The sequence below is a fragment of the Magallana gigas genome, chromosome 6 (genome assembly GCF_963853765.1).
Source record: "Magallana gigas chromosome 6, xbMagGiga1.1, whole genome shotgun sequence".
In the NCBI taxonomy this organism is placed as follows: Eukaryota; Metazoa; Mollusca; class Bivalvia; order Ostreida; family Ostreidae; genus Magallana; species Magallana gigas.
This window is the reverse complement of record NC_088858.1, coordinates 24,675,675-24,695,982: the sequence shown is the minus strand read 5'-3', so window position 1 is coordinate 24,695,982 and position 20,308 is coordinate 24,675,675. Positions and strand designations below refer to the sequence as shown.

At 35.4% G+C, this 20,308-nt stretch overlaps 1 protein-coding gene across 4 annotated transcripts; it reads left to right on the top strand.

Annotated features, from left to right (window-relative positions):
- The first annotated feature begins 7,344 nt into the window (after positions 1–7,344).
- On the top strand, positions 7,345–19,724 carry LOC105337163 (uncharacterized). 4 transcript variants are annotated; one of them, XM_011441788.4, is made up of 4 exons: positions 7,345–8,118; positions 17,061–17,401; positions 17,867–17,912; positions 18,278–19,724. In XM_011441788.4, the coding sequence occupies exons 1-4, from the start codon at positions 8,032–8,034 to the stop codon at positions 19,439–19,441; spliced, it is 1,638 nt and encodes a 545-aa protein (XP_011440090.3). In that variant the 5' UTR covers positions 7,345–8,031; the 3' UTR covers positions 19,442–19,724. The 4 variants fall into 4 exon arrangements, with proteins under 4 accessions (XP_011440090.3, XP_034326318.2, XP_065943594.1 ...); XM_034470427.2 differs by lacking the exon at positions 7,345–8,118 and adding an exon at positions 9,842–9,910; XM_066087522.1 differs by lacking the exon at positions 7,345–8,118 and adding an exon at positions 12,546–12,682.
- Positions 19,725–20,308: the final 584 nt, after the last annotated feature.

Sequence of the window (20,308 nt, the reverse complement as noted above, 5' to 3'; positions counted from 1 at the left end):
CGTAAATTCCTATAAGTATTTGAATTACGCACATTTTTTTAAAATATGAATTCTCTTACAGGAATTTCGTGAAAACCCAATATCAATCAAGTTGTGTAATATTCAAAGAATTATTCCATCAAATTACGTATCAGTAATCGAAATAGTTATGAGAAATTGTATGGATCCAAGCAAAATTGAACTCTAGCCTCGTTCAACCCGACTCTCAACTGTATCCGTTAATCTCCGACAAGCAAGAGAGATTCTCCGCATTCCGGAGATTTACGGAGACAGCCGAGCGTCTGGTTGGACGAAACTATATTGAACTCTGACGTAGGAATACATAAAATGGACGACTTCAAAAAATATCTAAATTGTTAGTACCATTTAAAATCTTACTATCTACAAGGTATCTCTAAATGATTTCCTTTAAAAACAGTGCTTATAAACTCATTACATCGAATTTATTGATTAGAACTAAACGTTGTAAGCGGTGTTGATTTGTGCTTAGGTCCAAACACTGTTTCACTTTCGGTTTGCCTGAATATCCTTTACTTTGATATCCCTGCACAATAATTTCATAAAAAAAAGCGACAAAAAATGGGCGTACTAGTAACCGAAAAACAGTATTGGCTGCGCTGCGTAATAATACATAGCATGTGTTTTGCATTAAAAAACATTGGTTTTAGAATGCTGTTTTAAAGTCTAGAAATTGGAAATAATATAAATATAAGTATTAAAGTAAAAAGGAATCATTCTTTAAACATTAGGAGTTGATAATTTCGGTCAGAGCGTGGTCAAATCTATCATAAAGCCCTTCGAGCTTTATTTGATTTGAACATGTCCCGGCCAAAATCACCTTAGACTAGTAATACACAAAGACTGATTCTCTATTCTTCAATTAATTCTATTCCAAACCGGTATTTCTTTTAAGTATGGCGTTATCTCACGGTTTGGTGATGAAATGAGATGAAAAATGCAGATATATGTTAATAAATCACCATGCTCATTGATTGATAGCATTAGTAAAACAAATTTTGGGAATTTTGCGCAGAAACCCGTCGAAACAAATCTGTATATCCTGCATGGTATTTTTTGTGAAAATACATAGTAGTTCTTAAATATTGTGTTTCTATCAATGTAGGAATTCTAGCAAAGCCGATAAAGTAAGGTGTCTTTTGGATTTGTTACATCTGTGACCATGGTTACAGCAACAGCTGTGACAATATCGGCACATTTCGTCGTACGCCGATATGGGAAAAATGAAGTCCGCCCCGTTTAATTTGTTTCCCAAAACATGAAATTTGTTACCACAAATTGGATGAAAATATGTTATAACCGATTTTAAAAACCGAAATAACGAATTAAAACATTGAAATAACGAATTCAAGAATTTGTTATTTCAAATTTAATTTGTTAAAACAGATTTCAAAATTTAAAATAACGAATTCAGCGAATTTGTTATAACAGATTAAATTCGTTATAACGAATTCCTAAAATTTGTTATAACAAATTTAATTCGTTATAACGGATTCAACAATTCGTTATAACGATTTAAATTCGTTTTAACAAATTCAAGAATTCGTTATATCAAATTCAAAAATATTTTTTGATAGGTCCTAAATGGGCTTCCGTAAATTCGCCTTTATTGTATAGTTTTGTGTATTTATACGAAAGCCTAGTGAGGTCAAATATGAATGTTAAAAAAAATAATAAAATGTCGTTATAACGAGATAAAAAGTCGTTATAACGAGATAAAAAGTCGTTATTACGAGATAAAATGTCGTTATAACGAGATAAAAAGTCGTTATAACGAGATAAAAAGTCGTTATTACGACTTTTTAAGTCGTTATAACGAGATAAAAAGTCGTATTAACGAGATAAAAAGTCGTTATTACGACTTTTAAAAGTCGTTATAACGAGTTAAAAAGTCGTTATTACGAGATAAAAAGTCGTTATAACGAGATAAAAAGTCGTTATTACGACTTTTTAAAATCGTTATAACGAGATAAAAAGTCGTATTAACGAGATAAAAAGTCGTTATTACGACTTTTTTTAAGTCGTTATAACGAGATAAAAAGTCGTTATAACGAGATAAAATGTCGTTATAACGAGATAAAAAGTCGTTATTACGACTTTTTTAAGTCGTTATAACGAGATTAAAAAGTCGTTATAACGAGATAAAATGTCGTTATAACAAGATTAAAAGTCGTTATTACGACTTTGAAAAGTCGTAATAACGAGTTAAAAAGTCGTAATAACGACTTTTTTTGTATATAATATGACAATTTGTGTATTTTATCCTCTTTATAAAGTAACGACTTTTATCTCGTTAAAACGACTTTTAAAAGTCGTAATAACGACTTTTTATCTCGTTATAACGACTTTTTATCTCGTAATAATGACTTTTAAACTCGTTATAACGACTTTTAAAAGTCGTAATAACGACTTTTTATCTCGTTATAACGACATTTTATCTCGTTATAACGACTTTTTATCTCGTAATAACGACTTAAAAAAGTCGTAATAACGACTTTTTATCTCGTTATAACGACCTTTTATCTCGTTATAACGACTTTTTATCTCGTTAAAACGACTTAAAAAGTCGTAATAACGACTTTTTATCTCGTTAATACGACTTTTTATCTCGTTATAACGACTTTAAAAAGTCGTAATAACGACTTTTTATCTCGTTATAACGACTTTTTAACTCGTTATAACGACTTTTTATCTCGTTATAACGACTTTTATCTCGTTATAACGACATTTTATTATTTTTTTTAACATTCATATTTGACCTCACTAGGCTTTCGTATATTTACACCCACCCAGTAAAAATTAAAGATATATAATATGACCCAGATCGCACCTTTAATCGACTTGTTTTGATTTTTTTTAAGGCGGTATTTCTGAAACAAGTAAAACATATTTAACATCAAATTGTAGGTGATGTCCGGAACAAACCTCTTGGTTTTTATTTTACATAGACTCTGCTGCCAATGAAAACCAACTAAACCGTTAATAAAAAAAGAGTATAAATACTTTGGACATTTTGTTTATGATAAAAATTATATACCATTTATTTAGAACAAATTGCTTAACGCACATGAATATGTGTTTTAGAATAGTTCAGATATTTTCTTGTTCTCTTTCAAATTTTATCATCAAGGCTGATAAATTTTTTAAATCGTATCTTAAAATTCGGATAAAATCGTAAAATGATGATGAAAAGAGTTTTTCACCGTTTAAAATTGTGCTGATGTGAAAAAGAAGTTTCGAAAATACAATTTTTCATGTTTCCAAAACAAATTTACTTTGCAACTTAGATTTGTTTAACGGATTAAATTACAAAACAAATTTTAAAGCTAGATCTCATTTTTAGATAGAACAGGTACATGCGTTGAATGCTTAAACTCAGTTAATAAAACGGGTTGAAAGCAGTCTTTTTAATATGTGCACTTTACATTACAATATTCAAATCAAGCAACGAGTTTTTATTTCTAGTTGGGTTTTTTTTTTTAAACAAACTGATAAGGTGCAAAGCAAAACTTTAAAAACAAAAAAAAAAATACACACACACATACACATATGTATTATTATATATCTTGAAACAATGCCTTGAATTGCCTTTGCGCAGTTCATCGGTACGGAAAGAAAAAACTTAAATATACTTTGCCTCGGTGTTTAACTATAATAATTAGAACCGGATATCGGGTTGCCCCGGAAAATGTCATTTTTAATTTTCGATTGATTTTATTTACAGCAGGCAATCTGCCTATTTGAGCCCTCTCCTTTATCAGTCAATTTGACAAACATTGATGGTACAATGTAACAATAGAATATAGTAGAGAAAAATAAAGGAAAAAATAAGTGGAATCAAAATGCTTGGTACCGGGTATTATTTATGTACAAAATGAAAAATAGTTGTAGAAAGCTAGCAGTTCAGCTGTTTGAGTGACACTGTGAATAATGCATTAAAACTTAAATCTTTTGGTAGCTAATATATAATTGATAATGGATATCATATCATGTATCAAGCATTCACACGTTAATGGATAGGATTTAAGATTATTCTATCTACATAAGATACATTCTTACGATTAAATTACACTCCAAGCTGAAATACTCAAGTTAAATTATGTGCATGTCTAAAATTTTGGAATTGAAATTTAAGAACCGATGCGTCTAGTTAAGGGAGGAATTAATGTAAAATAAAAATCTGGGCCATTTCGAAATTATTTTCTTAATATGACTCCTATATCTTCAAATGTCTTGCTATACACAGTGTGGCAGTAAGATTTTGTAACCTAAGTATATTTCGTGCTTACTAATTTTTTTTTTAATTTTCATTTTTAATTTTCATTTTTAACTTTCATTTTTTACAGATTTTGAAGCCAATCGTTACTTACGTTCCTTAGTATTGTCTCCGCAAGAAGACAGCGGGTCATATATATTAGTATTAAATAAAAAAATGAAGAACATAAAACACAGGACACAGGCACATAGAACCCTGGGTGGGGGGGGGGTGACAAGTGTATAAAAAAGCTATAGGGAAATGAACATAACAGAATCAAAGTTAAAATAAAGATAGAATTAAAATAGAACTGTGAGATACGAGATTTCTGCTACCCCCCCCCCCCCCCCGCTCCCCCAACGTTAAAAAAGCGACAACATTTCTATTCAACAAAAATATAATAAATAAGTAATTATATTTCTAAACGTCTATAACCCATAATGGGATCACCGCTGTAGCTCGTATTCTGTGTATCTGTAATGCATATCACACTGAATTATAGACTGGGTTTTTTTTTTTACTTTTGATAATTTCTGACGTCACACACTGCAAAATGTATAGGTAGGCCATAGGTGTCCTTTTTTGTGGGTGGGAGGGGAGGGGTCACATATGCTAATACAATCGGAATTTCTTGGGTCAGGAGAACATTCACTGCGCCCTACATGGGTCGTGTTATTGAGTATACACCGTGTCAGACGATTCCCAGTAGTAAAACATGCTATACATTTACTGTATCGCTAATTATATTACTCCGCCAATAAATGGATAAATGCGTCCATTAATTAATCATTCATGTCCATAACTACGCTAGTAATACACAATTCATTGCTGGATTACACCTATATAAAACTAGGTGTCAATGAATAAAATGGATGTAGGGTGTGTGAAGGCATCCGAAACACCTTCAGGTTTTTCCATGTACATTGTATTTTCGTTATAAACGTCCGAGGTATTCCAGAGTTTGTGAAGGCTCCAGGATCATGAATCTGTCTTGGACTTGCCTCAAAACTTGTACACTCTCTTATTTCTTTGTGGTTGAATACATTGAAAAAATAAAATGCTTTTAAAGTGTGTCTCTATATTATGTCGAAAGTTATGAATTCCAAACATAATTTTATGAGAAGCATTCATTTTATTAATGATTGAAATTTGGACTTAAGTCTGAAAATGCTTCATGATCCTGGGGCAAGGTCGTTAAGGGGTTATGACGTTAGATTTCTTAACAGTTAAAAAATGTCACAGACACAAGAGGCTTGTGACTATACATGCGATTTGCCTCATTAGATATTAAAACGGATTATCTGTCTGTCTGCAGGGTCAGACGAATATTGATTCTCTTGTCTGTCTTAATACTTAAACTTGGGATCGAAGAAAAATCGGAATTTTCATCTCTAAAGGGAAAAATAAAGAAACTCGTCTTTTACAAATTGGAAATCGATGAAAAATAAAAGAATAATAAAGATCTAGAAAACTTTCTCAGTATAAAAGGGATGAACATGCAGGTGTCGCATTACATTTCACTGAACCTTTTCCAATATCATTTTCCGTCGGTCCATAAAAAAAAAATTGGGATTTTTTTTCATCACTAGGAAAATGTGTATATGCATACAGTATAAATATCGATCTCTCTGTCTCGGTATGTGAATGCATACTGTATCCTAGGCTTATATATATGTTACTATTAACTTCAATGGTGATTCGATTTTGTTTGATGGTGAATAAAATATCAAAAGAATGCATTTCCCAGTAGAATTGGAACGCGTGACTCCGGAGTCAGGATATATGTACAAATTGTAGGTTCCAATATCAAGATGGAGTATTATTGCAATGGACGAATATAAATATGATTCGTGCATCAGTTACCACAGATGGCAAATATCAATTATGTTAGATTATGAAGGTTAAAAATACCAGCACATAAGACCAAAAAAATTGCGGGGCTCTGAATTATGAATGTTTCAGTGTACAGAGTAACTTTCTTCAGTATTTATTTTCAATACTTATAATTATTTAAAAGCTTGAGAATCGTTTTTTGTTTTAAATCTTAACCAAGGGCATTTTCCCCACTAAGTAAAAGTAATTCCAATATCCAGTTTTTAATTAATGTAAAATGCACGACAACGGCGGATCAAAGGGTCATTATGCTTAACACCTTACCCCCCCCCCCCCCGACATCACCCCCACCCCCATGTAGGTCAATTGAGAAGCAAGAGCGTCAGGTCAGAATGAAGAATATCACTAAAATCACATGTTCTTCAATATGAAATTTATATGATGGTCAACTAAACCATTTTTATCTCCGGCTCCACAAAGTTTTATTCTTTTAATGACCGAACGAGATGAAGAAATCTTCGACCGAAGCTTTTCACGTGTATTTGCTATTTTGATTTTTAACTTCATACGCTTGACCAAGCATTAATGATTTTGCTGTTCATTCAGAGATAGAAAAGCAACTGTCGGAGTCAGGATTAATAGAAAAAAGGAGGCATATGTTGTTTAATCTTTTGCACCGGATACCCCTTCTATGCCATGATGAAACCCAATTCCGAGACCATGCATTCTTGACTAGTTCCTTAAAATAGAGGTAATAAAAACCCATGACAAATATAACATCGTACGATCCCATAATGTCGCTCCTTACAAGCGGAAACCCAACCCTTTACATCGATTTCAGCTATTGTTACATTTCATTGAAAAATGTCATTTACAACGTGTAAGAGTCATATTTAAGTGCAAATCTTTAAACAGTGTGTGCACATGTTCGTCGTTGATAATTTTAAAAATTCACATCCCATTCACACCTTGAACTTCCGGGGGCACCTGTTCTTCTCCGAGACAGACGACAAACGTTCGTTGTATCGATTTTGATGAAAAGGTCGTGTGTGTGTGAGAATGCAGGTAAATGCCCTCGGGGAGCTTGTACCAACTTATAGATTGTCAAGATCAAAAAACCCCGACCATCATTACAGCTCTTACCTTAATTAATCGCATCTCTTGTCGTAATGTAATGCTTAAATATATATATCATTATACAGATTCGGGAGTGAGCCTCGTTTCCTAGGATTTTCTCGCTTCACACACTGTAGGATTTTTTAAATCGCTACATTTCTGTCCTCATCTTTGATCAAATTAAGAACAGTAACATATTTTGCTTTGAAGAATATGTTTTTAATATCAAATCTGGGATTAGATATGAATTATCTTACCACGCCCCAGTTATTGCGCTGTTTTGAGTGTTCCACGGCCGATAGGAAATTAGTTCGATAATCGGTAGTAGATAGCGGTCTTTCGCTGCAGTTGCAACATACGCGCTTGCAGAGAGCATCGCAGAAGACAGGGTGCAAATGACAGCGTCCGGATGAAATTGGAATTTGTACCCAGCCTAGAACAATCTGTGCATTATCGATCCGATTTGGAAAAAAACTAATTTATATGATTTTTTTTCGCCCGCTTCAAGTTAGGAGTGTCGCGTGTTCTGTGATTGGCGGAGGGAGGTTACTCTTTCACAAAGCGGGTATGTGTTGGCTTGTTCAGTAAATCCAGCAGAGAAGCGTTAATGGGAAACATAACATTAGCAAGTTTTTGTTTGGATTAAGCGTTCAAAGCAGGAATTGGGGAGAATGGAGGACTAATATTTTGTTAGCTTAAAGAACCTGCGCCTCCCGCCAAGAAAATCTGTGAATGAAAAAACCCGGGGAGCGTGCGTACAGCTCGTGAACGCGGGACCTTTATTTACATGCATTTCAAACAGTGATCTGATGGGATTCGATGACTTCATTTGTTCCATATGGACGTTATTAACCGTTGGATATTTCGTTCAAATCGTGGAATGCACACAAAACAGGGTATGTTATCATTTACTCCAAAAACCTCTGTTTACATTGGAGGCCATTTGGGGAATTTGTTTGCATTTGAGCTTTTATTGTTATCGAGATTAAATGATGTTGCTACCAAAGTTTATAATATTCGTACACACGCGCTTCCTTTTGCTGTGAAATTAAGGTGTTAAATTCACATCCACTTTTAGTCATATGATACCATGGTTTGAGTAAAAAAATCAATGTAGGTTTTTTATTTTGTAATTTGACCCCGTGATCCTATGTTAATTATGCAATATCATTAATAGGTAGAATTTTATCGTGGTTGAGAGAAAAACCCTTGTTCTCTGAAAGAAAGCTTTCATGTCGTAAATGTTTATTTTTAGCAACTTAATGGCTAGAAAAGGACTTTCAATTTTCCTCAAGCAATTTTATGTCGTTCTGCAATTATTTGACATCCGACCCATCCAGCTTAGTTATCTCGATGAACACACGAAGACACGATGTCGTAACGATGACATGCAGAAATTGCTCTGGTGAAGAAAAAAATTGCTCGATCGTTAATTGTAATTAACCATGGCTCATTAAATTTCACCTGTCTTTGTTGGGCGAACCAGGGTATCTATGCTGAAGTCAATTGATTGACTGATTGACTAGATAGGATAGACCCCCAAGTGGAAACTGGCATCGTCTATTATATTAAGTCAGTCGGAGGATTTGAAATTCTACAGAAAAGTCTCGTCAAACACTGACAGCAGGCGATGAAATCTCTTTCCCAAAAACATTCATATCTAGAGAAAGAAAGTCAAATCTTCCACGGCATTTTATTTTTATTCTGACGAGCATGTCATTTTAATTTTTTCTGCTCAAGAATAGAAATGCAATTTTTCTCACACTTTCAAACTTTTGTAATATTGTGTACGTTTACAAACAAATAGGATAGTGTGTTCTATTTTTTCTTCACACACACTTAATATTGTAGTCGGTGAACCTAGACCTCGACAAATGCGGATATTAATATGTGTGTGCATGAAGCATAGCTTTTGAAGAGTTCATCTTGGGGTTTAATTACAATGGACACAGTTCTGCGAACTTTTTAAGACGAAGTTTCACAGCCGGACTCTAAAATGAATGGCTACGTGCTGTTGTTGAAGATAGCAATCATTCTACGCGCATACTTTGTCGAAATCCCATCTTATCTTCCTCGTTTGAAAAGATTAACCTTTTGTGTTTGACTTGTTACTGGGGGTCATAAAAAGATACTACAGTTGCAGATAACGGCAAAGAGGTTTTATTTTAATTGTAACCGGGTTAATCCCAACCTCACCCTGACGTTTATCGAAAGGTTTAATAAGTAAATTTGTCTTACCATGTTTCAATTGTGTACCCAAATTTCGAGGCTAAAGGAAAATAAAAAGATGGGAGTATCAATTTATATGGCGAAAATCCTTATACATATATCCTAAGTATTGGTCAGAACTCATAGATGGACCAACCAATTTATTTGACTTTTATTGGAATATATATGTACTTCAAGTATGTAAACCGAAATGCTCCATGGCTTTGCGCCCCCCCCCCCTCGCCCCTCTCTCTCTCTCTCTCTCTCTCTCTCTCTCTCTCTCTCTCTCTCTCTCTCTCCAACAAATCTTTCTTGCATCCATAACTTTTCTTATCAAGTTCTGGCGACATAGTGATGGCCTCAATTCGGTTGCCAAGGTCACAATAACGCGCCATACTGTACAGCCATATACACATACACACCTTGTCTGACCCCGTTGGCAGCGTACGAAGCCCCGAGTGACCGAGCCGCCGAATGCCAGTAAGTAGCCTAGATAGAGTTATAAAACTAACCCTCCCCCATCGCTAGACAACGCTTGTTTTTGCCAGGTCACGTCTCTTATAATTGTCCAGAATTTTAATATTAGGCAAGAGGACAATGTAAGATCCTTGTAACAAAAAAAAAGGCCGGGGGGGGGGGGGTCCGGATCCAGCGGAAAAATAAAACCTATTAAATTCACTTCAAGATGAAAAGACCCCTCCCCTACAGGCAAACAAAATCATTCCTTGAATCTGCGAATGGGAGGGGAGGGGGTTGATTTTTTTATATACAATATATCAGAATTTTGGTCATGTTTACGGTTTCTTTTAGGAGACAAACATTGTGATTTGAAATACATGTATGTCAAGTGTCTGATAATGCGCCATTCATAGTCGAATCTCAGTTGTTCGTGTACATTTTTTTAAAAGAAGTTATCCTGATTCAATGACATCGCCGTTTCTCTCTTTTTTCGTTTTGATTCCGAAATGATCATTCCCGGTACGACGTGCAGTGGAATCAGCGTAGTAACTGGATCGCATGGGGAAAACTAATTAAATATTTTGTTACCCAGTAACTTATTTATTGCTCCCAGCCATAGGGGCTGCCCTTCATGGATATGGGCCGATTTCCTCCAAGTCTGATGTATAAAATTGGCATTCCGTTCCTGTTCTCTGTTATCGTTTCTTTTGTTTATTTAAAAGGCCAGCTGGATACGTCTGTCGATTTGTGCCTGAATACAATACAAAACCCCCAACTCCCCTTCCAACACCCCCCACCCCCCCCCCCCCCCCACCCCCACCACCACCACCACCAAAAAGATATGTATACACCAAAATCAAGGTTTGTCTTTTGACAGTCTCAACCCGCTCCACCCTTCAAAAAAGTAGTGCTGACAAAACTTGCAGAAGGGAATTGTCTATTGACAATCTCATTAGACATGCTTTGTTGATCGACAACGAAACGGTTTATGCATAGAAGCTTCAATCTTATCGTCGCACGTGCATTTTTATGTATGCATGCAGTGCACCACTAATGCAGAATGTGTTTGATATGACCCACATGTTAGATTGCAAGAATACAATGAATGCGAATGAACAGAGGGGGGGGGGGTGCAGCCAGTTTTCCAGCAGGTACAGCCTCGTCTTGCCATAATTTGCCAAGATAACATGTCGAAGGAATTGTCTTTTATGAATATACACATGTCTATTTTATTGATTCAGTGTGTCGGAAACATGATCAAAGGTAAAAGTAGCTTCGGGTCAGGTTTGACTTAATAACGATGCTTTTTCCACACGTGGTCCGTTTTATATTTGTATATCTGGCACTTATTTAGAGTTATTAGTACAGAGATAATATACTTAGTGTATAAGTCTGGGGTTAAAAGAGCTGTATAATTAACAACTCATCAACGCTCAATATCTTACATGTACTTCGTTTCTCCAGACATGCTTTACGAAAACGTCTCCTCATAATTTCCCATTTTCCACGTTTGGCTTTGAATTTCTATACGATTTTTGGAGCATGTGGTTATCTCTTACCGAATACATACCCAAAAATTTAAGAATCTCCATCCAGATCGATCAATATTTAGGGGACAATTATAAATTAAATTCAGGATAAGATGGAGGGAGCACCAGGCATGTCTAAATGCCAACGATGAAAACGTCCAAAGGATTTTAATGTCATAAAGACAAAGATAGTTCTAAATCTGTGCTTCTCGATTGATGCAAAATCATGTATGAATGGACTTTCTTCATGGAATTTTTTGGGTTTTTCTACCACGAATTCTGTCTGTACGTGAGTTTGGTCTGTATGATGATAGTATGATTATTGATTGGATGTTGTCTGCCGCAGTGATGATAAAGGATTTTTCCGAGATAGCATTTCGTGTATATGAAATGACATCACTGCTTTTGATCCGTGTTGCAATGATGCATACATAATTATATAGAAGACACTATATTGAATGTATGGAAACATACATAATTATACATATATATATATACATATATACTATTTAATTGTTCATGTCTGTCATAGTTCTTTAAATCATCCAGCTCTTTCCCTCTTGTATATGTTTATTGAATGTTTTATGTTCATTGGATGTTGTATGTCAACAGTCTTCATGTTGCCCCTTGAGGGCCCTTAATTGGTTAATAAAGAAATTGAAATATTATCAAAAAGAACCATCTCAATATCGAACGAACTATGAATATTCTTTCTTGTTCTTGATCTTATATCCTATAGATTCAATATATATTTCACAATTTTCTAATAGTGGAGCTGAGGGAATTCATGGTAAAAGAGAAGCAATTCAAATTATCTGATCTATTTTCCTCTTAATATTAACACAATTATAAATGTTAATTTTGTTGAAAATGATTGTAATTGATGTCCGCCGAAATGCAGACGACATGTACACTACAACAGACACAGGCGGCAGACGACATGTGTCTAGATGTTAGGACGACGTCCTGTCGTATGTTAGTCCTCATGAATCCTCGACAGCCACTACATCTGAATCAAAACGTTTCTTGGCCGCCAAACCCTAAGGCTTAATTTCAGCGAAGAACATCTGTTACCGGCGATGAAACATTGTAGAAATTTTTGCTTTCATGTCGTCATTGAATTACGAAAGATCAGCTCTTTTTGATCTGTGATGATACACTTGAATCTTGTCAGCATTGCGCTCTCCTTTTGATACATGTAATAACAATGGTTTTTACTATTTTCTCATGGAAATGAAGAGGACATGTACCTAGGATGCCAGAAGTAAGGGTTTTTTAATACGTTGAAGAGGAGTACCTTTAAAAAAAAACTATGGTACTTAAAAAAAACTTTGAAGATATTTGTAAAGAGCTCGAGCCATTTGAAGCTTCCTGGGAAAAACTTAATCTTCTTTTTGACGGGTTGTCTTTAACGGTCAGTGACTGGTCCAAATAATCAAGTGTTGGGTGCTTCTTCAATTTTTGCTGCCAAGTACATGTTTATGTAATGACGACTATAGTATATAAATAGTGCCTGTTTGGGAGGGTAACAGTTGAAATTGACACCCCGAGAAAACCATTGTCAACCGACGCGAAGCGGAGGTTGACAATGGTTTTCGAGGGGTGTCAATTTCAACTGTTATCCTCCCAAACAGGCACTATTTATTTTGTTATACTGAATGTCTTTTTTAAAATTTTTAAGAAAATTTTACTGCTTTTATATAGGAATAACGTGAATTCTACAGCGAACCGTACGCGCATAATTTTCGCGCATGTAACATTTTTTAATGTTACCCGTTGCCAAGTGCGTTGCTAACGCTGAGGGTAATAGTAAATATTATTAACTGCGTCTTAACCAATCAGATTTCAGTATTTAACATGAAAGTATAACAATACACTTTGCATCCCCTACGTGAACTCATTACAGGCTTGTTAACGTTAGGTTTGACAGACGATAAGCGTCAGACGTAATCTTCTTTTATCATGACGTATATACGCGTGTTATTGAGATTCCCTGGGATTAGACACGGTCTCTGTGAAATGTTAAAGCTTCTGCCGTCTGTCCCTATCCATCAACTGAGTGAAACATAGAGGAAATTCTGGTGAAATGTAACTGCCGAGGTGTCCGTTGGCATGCTCTGTAGAATTGCTTTTGTTTTGACAGCCATTGAGTCAGACGGTTGCTCTCTCTCTCTCTCTCTCTCTCTCTCTCTCTCTCATCATACTGCAGTAGTTATCTTTTATCTTTACTTCAATATGCTTCTCAGTGCACAGCATGATCTTCTTTAAGAAACCTGCATTATTTGAGAACTTATCTCATTTCATCGAATTCCAAGGAATTGAAAAACAACATAAACCTGTTGATTTTTGAAATGTACTCATCATCAATGCCGTATATCGGATTAGGTTTTGGCAATCGGTGCATTTCTGTATATATCTCCTACAGAAACCGCTTTGTATTGATAACACGAACTGCATGGTTTAACATCTTTTAATAAATAGGAATATATTACTTTTATCAAGAGAGAGAGAGAGAGAACAAGAGAGAGAGAGAGAGAGAGAGAGAGAACAAGAGAGAGAGAGAGAGAGAGGGGCAGGCTTGAAATGCACGGTACTTTTTTTTGCATATCACGATTGTGCATCTATGTTCTAATTAACGATAGATCTAAAGAATCTCTCCCAGCGTGTAATTCTAAATAGACCGGTTTCAAGTCGGCGATAAGGATTGAACTGGACCTACTTTATCACTGGCAGAAGTCATTAAGACGAGCAGGTGGGCACGATTCCATCTCAGCCTCTGTAAATATTTACACAAACCTCAACGTTATGATCGTGTGCCGAGTACAGCCGTGGCCCCGCATAACATGCGTGTCAAGACAGGATAATCCGTTATCTTGATACAGAGAAAATTCGGATAAGATATTTATAGCAACACTAAAAGATTCAGGGTTGATCTCAACTAATTTTGTATTTACACCCACATAGTAAATTTGATATTAAGGATATATGACATTAGGGTTTGGCTTGTATGCTAACGTTAGCGACGAATCTCGGGGTATAGATTTTAATTCACGCACGAATGTCAATGATATGAAAAAATATTAATAAATCATAGACATTTTCATTGAAGTGCGATCATAGTAGTGTTATATATGAGCACAGGGGAAATCTAAGAGCATTGACAAATCGAATCCGACTCGTTTAACATCCATTCAAACTTTTCATAATTTATCGATTATAAATATCTAAGGTGCGGGTAATCAATAGAAGGGCCGATGATTTCTGCAGATTAACACCTTAAATTTTCTGGTTGCACGTATGTAGGAAGACGACAAAGATTCATCTATTGTATCTCCTTTTTTTTTATGGTACAAAAAATTCGTACATCTGTCTGAAATATTGATCTATAAAAATAACACGTGATGTATTTCATATGTATGTGTTTAAGAGGGGTTTTGTGACTTATGAAACATATATTTTACTCAATTGCAGTTAAGTGAAATTGATGGTTTAGAGTAAACATATAAATTATTTAAAATGAAATTAGATTAAAGCCAATCCTCGTTTCTCAGAGAGAGAGAGAGAGAGAGAGAGAGAGAGAGAGAGAGAGAGAGAGAAAGAGAGAGAGACTAGGGAGAGAGAGAGAGAAAAAAAACTAGGATCAGAGAGAGAGAGAGAGAACTAGGGTCAGCAAACTTTTTAGAATGTGATACAAATAGAAACAGTTGAGTCACATTAGAATAATCGACGGCAAATAAAGACTTTCTAGATAATAGCACGTCGCTTCTGTTTCAAGCAGTAGACCACGAACTACAACGATGTATAAAGTGCACCTGCTTGTTGAGAGCGTTATTAATGGCGACCTTGACTTCCGCTTCCCAAATTTAAGAAGGAAATGGTGTCGAGGAGGTATATCGATTATATTGTTGTGTGCGGGGGATTCATTGTTCATTATATTGCACGCTGCTTCTTACATTTGCATAATTTGTATTTTCATCAAAGTAACTATGTTTAAATGAGTTTCTCGTTAACTTCCTGCTACTATTGAGATCTTCTCTACTTAGTTCTCTTCGTTGTTTTGGAGTGGGACTTGTAATGAAAAGCACATCGCAATCTTTGGGTGACGTAAGTTCATTTGTAAAGCTTAATTGTTTTTCATGCTAGTTTCATGCCTTCGTTTATGTATTTTGAATAACTAACGTTCATTAGGATATTTAATTTGTGTATTGAAATTGTCTGCAACATATTGAAAGCTTCCAAGTCATTCCATTTTGGGGGATTTTTATTTATTTGGTGGAAATTAAGGATATGATTTTAATTGGAAGATGGTTTATCTGTACATGTAACTGTTACAGTATTGTTCTGAATGAAATCATGCACTAATTAATTTTTTTTTCTGATTTAGGAGAATATTTCCGTATAGAATTTAGAATAGGCACTTTTATGAAGTCAATTTGTTGGTTTTCCTTAGATATTCATAATTTTTCTTCTCCTTTCTTCTCTTTTCTCCTATTGATACAGTGATTTCTCTTATCGGCCCTTTTTTAACCCAAAGATACGACTGATATTGCGGCTGACTCAGACAGTATTCGTTAAATTTCAGGGAAATAAATCTCTTCAGAAGACGATACGCATTGATTTTGTAATGTATTTTCCATTACTGACATTGACGATGCATTCAAGGAAAAAGATTTTTTCTTGTTATATGCAAAAATTTATCGAAACACTAGCGCCTATAATCTACACAAATCCCCGATGATTCTGTTTTCATATCCCTTTCGGCTTTTGTCTATGCTTTGGAAAAATCTCTTAATTCCTAGGCGAAAGCGATCAAAATCGTTCAAATATTATCAAGGGAATTCGGGGAAACATATCTTTTTTTTCCCATTGACATGCGAGTCATGGATTACCAGCACGTGCTTAGCATACGCCTCACAGAGCGAAAATGGATGCAATTATCGACATTATAGTCCATTTTCTTCGGTCTCCATGACAAGAAGTGTGCGATGGGGTATCGGGGGGTCCATCGATCCTTGTGGTCACTTTTAATCAGTGGGTGCATTAGTTTCCCCCCTTTACAACATCAATAATTGGCGGTAAACATTGTAATTCTCACAGCAGAGTTAAACACCCTTGATATAATGATATTTGGACTGCATTTTGAAGTACGCGTGTGTGAATTTGTCAACATGTTGCAGAGCACTGTAAATCTTAATGACTGAATGAAATCGAGGCGATATCCTACAAATCTCGCCCAGTAGCTGTTCTGCTCGGAGATAAAGGCCAGTGAGCGAGAAACAACACAGCATTCAATTCGAGCACCCTCCACTTGTAATCACTTGAATTTTCAGGGCGGGAATGTAAATTTCGGAAATTAATACAATCAAGGTTTTTATCAGACCCCCCCCCAAAAAAAAAAGATCCCTGTTAAACATTTTCATTTCACTATTGTTGTACGTTAGTTGTTGTATGAACAGCAAAACAACCATGTCGTTTCATTTATCAAATTGCAATTGGATGTCAGAAGGCAAAGTATGGCTCCGTAAATGTTATTGCTCTCCGGGTGATTAAGCACCATGTATAAAGGACGGATTATGATATGCATTTTAAGTTCTGCAATTGATTTTTTGAATTTATCGATTTTATTTTCATTTTTTACACAGTGTAATAAAAGTACAGATCGAGAATGCAGCGACGGCGAGTTTGTCACACATCTATATTCAAATCCAGATGCATTATGGGATACGTTTCCTTGCCCGCCTCCATGGAAACCAGAGCTGATTCTGGAGTTGCCATGGAAAGATCGCCTGGGTGAGGAAGATGGCGACAGGCTCCGTCAGAGACTGGCCAGCCGGTGTGGCCTTGACCTAGTCAAACTACAGGCAGTGGCGCTACAGGACTCTCTCATCTTCAGGGATTGTGATATCTATTGTTTTATAGGAATCCTTATTGGAATATTGACAGTATGTGTATCCATTGCCATGGTAACTGTCATCATACGAAGGTAATATTCAGCTTTTTCTTTATAAGACGTAATATTAAATGTGAATCGTTCGTATGTTCATGTATAAAGTTTTGTTCTATTGTTGTTGTACATGTAGGTTTGTATGTACAAAGATAAAATATCCGACAAAACAGATGCCACATTTGGTTTTTGCATCCTAAATACTTATCTAGTTTAATTCTTCTTGTAAATATGCATGTACATGTAACAACAACATCAACAAAAAACAGCTTCAAACGAGCAAGTTTAATTCCCATATTATGCTTACATCAAAGTGAACCTGTTTTATAACGTATTATAAATTAATCGATGATGCACTTTTAAACGACTTTGTCTTTTGCTAAAAGCGTACCTTAATGTCATCTGACTGATGAAAACTGCAAAGGTTACTGTAAATGATATAAACAGGCAATATTATATTTGAAAATGAACCTCATTTTGTCAACTTGTTGTGTATCTTTGCAGAAGAAAGAAATCCTCCAAAAAAGCAGATAGTAGAAAAGAGACTAGGGTACGTATTGAAAATAAACTGTTGTGTTCCAAATATTAATGTCTTGCGGCCTTTTTTTCTTTGAGAATAAATTCTAAATACGTATATTACATAACGTTAATCCAATTTGAAATATGATTTTCTTGAAGAACAAAAATAAGAAAATTGTAATTGGGTCCACACAAAAAAGTATACCAAAAAGGAAGTTTAATATAAGACTGAAAATAATTATAGTAGTGTACTTGTAGGAAATGAACCGTAAGAATCGTCTTTGTAAAATGTATCCCGATTTCAAATTACATGTAAGCATAGTATTAATTTATGATCATTGTAACAAATGACAATGTACCCATTCTTTTAATGAATATTTTTTTTTGTATATGTAGGTGTTTCTTACAACTGGCGGTGTTCAAACGAAATTGATAGACGGAGAAACCAGTCCGCCTGATCAGAGCGAGAAATGGACTATGGGCTTTTCTCGTTTTTGGCGGAAGTCTAATATTTATGAGTCTAATGAACCAAATGGTCACGTGAAAGATAGATCCGAAAACGAGTCTCTGACCTACAGTGGAGCAGACACATCGAACACTTACAGTTCTGTTAAAGATAGTGAAAACAGCTTTTCTTATCCGTTGTCAGATTTGACCTCCAGAAACCTACGTTTTGGTGAAGATATAATGTTAGAATTCAAGGAAAAGTACGGGCTTCGAAATTCTGAAACATCTAATGGTTATCAAACCAAGAAAGTTAGTTCTCCAGTGAGTAATATGTTGTATGACATCCGCAGTCCCAACCCTTCTGTCAGCAACGCCATGTACCAAAGTAACTGTCAATGTGGGTCTTGTTTTCTCCAGTCACCAAATCAAATCCCGCGTAGTTGTCCGTGCAATATTTGTAGCCAATCAAATTCCTCCATTCCATTTAGAGGACAGTTTGTGGATGCAAGACAAAATAGTGTTAGTGCATATCCTTCGTCTTGTCAGCAATGCAATTCTGAAAATGTTATCGGCTATTGTCGATCGGACCATTATGATTTCGAGAAATTTCCGTACGCAGACGACAGAATAAATTCAGGTGTTCAGAATCATTCCACAGCTTATATGGATCAAGAAAATGCTTCTCTCCGCGTAAATAGCGCTTGTAGTTGTAAACAATGTGTTCAACAGAAAATGATGGCGTCCGATGAAGACCATTCGACGTATTCTACAGGAAGTGACGTCTATGGCGTCCCGAAAACCGCCATGAATTATCCCAGAGATATAAAATGTAGTTGTCGACAATGTATGCGGATGATTCCCATAGCTGCTTATACCAAACGACTTTCAAGGACTGGGGAATATACAAGGGACGAAACAGATATGGAAATCATGCCGGCAGAAGACATCAATACCGATGGACCGGAACACAGAAAGCGCAAGCGCAGTAAACCAAGACCACCTATATCGTCGACAGCTTCCTCTTCAGATAACACGGGAAGTGAGAAGTCGTTTAGAAGTGGAAAACTAAAAACAAACGGTTCCCTTTTCAATTCAAAGTTAATCAACAGATAATGTCGCTAATAGTGATAGACATTAGATCATGCTAAATGACGGTGGATCAGGCGCAATGCATCCATAGAAATTACCAGACAAACTAAGACAAACGATGGGAACCCGCTTCCTTTATTAATGTCTGCTTATCTGCCTTAAAGCAGTGTTCTATTTCGGGAAAGTGCAATCAAAAAACATTTAAATCTTACAATTTAAATTATTGCTACGTGTATTGGGCTTTCGTTGTATTTTTTCAGCTGAAAGTCATTATGTATGTACATGTAATAAATTGTAAAATACAAAATGCCTAGATTTTGCTATCTTTTGTATACATTTATGCAGTTTTAAAGTAACATTTACACTTATGTTTAGCATACGACTGGTTGTTTTTAGCAGTGAAATTCACTCATCTACATAAAGTGTATTTTACTTAGGACTTTAGTGAGTAATTGAAGTTCTTGGTTAATTGTATTTTTGATGTACTAATGAGATTTATATTCTTGTCACTCACTTTATTATATACTAGTAATGTTCTGAACACATTGAAGGTTGCACTTTTTTACCTGAAACATATCACTTCTGTAATGTTCCGGATTACACAGGTGTCGGATAAGACAGGTTTTGCTGCCTGTGAATGAGTAATATTATCATTGCATGGCTAGCCAAGAGGCAATGCAAACAATAACGATTACCACAGCATGCTTTAATAATATGACGTAAACATATGGTCAGATTTGCACCGGATATTTAAGTTTCCTATAGAAAAGTATTTACTGCCAAAATTCCATGTGAAAATGGAATATCAATAATCTGGCTGAACAAACAAAATTCTGCCAAAGTATGTTGCCAAGAAAACTCAAAGTGATGATCTGATTATCGAATTTTCTC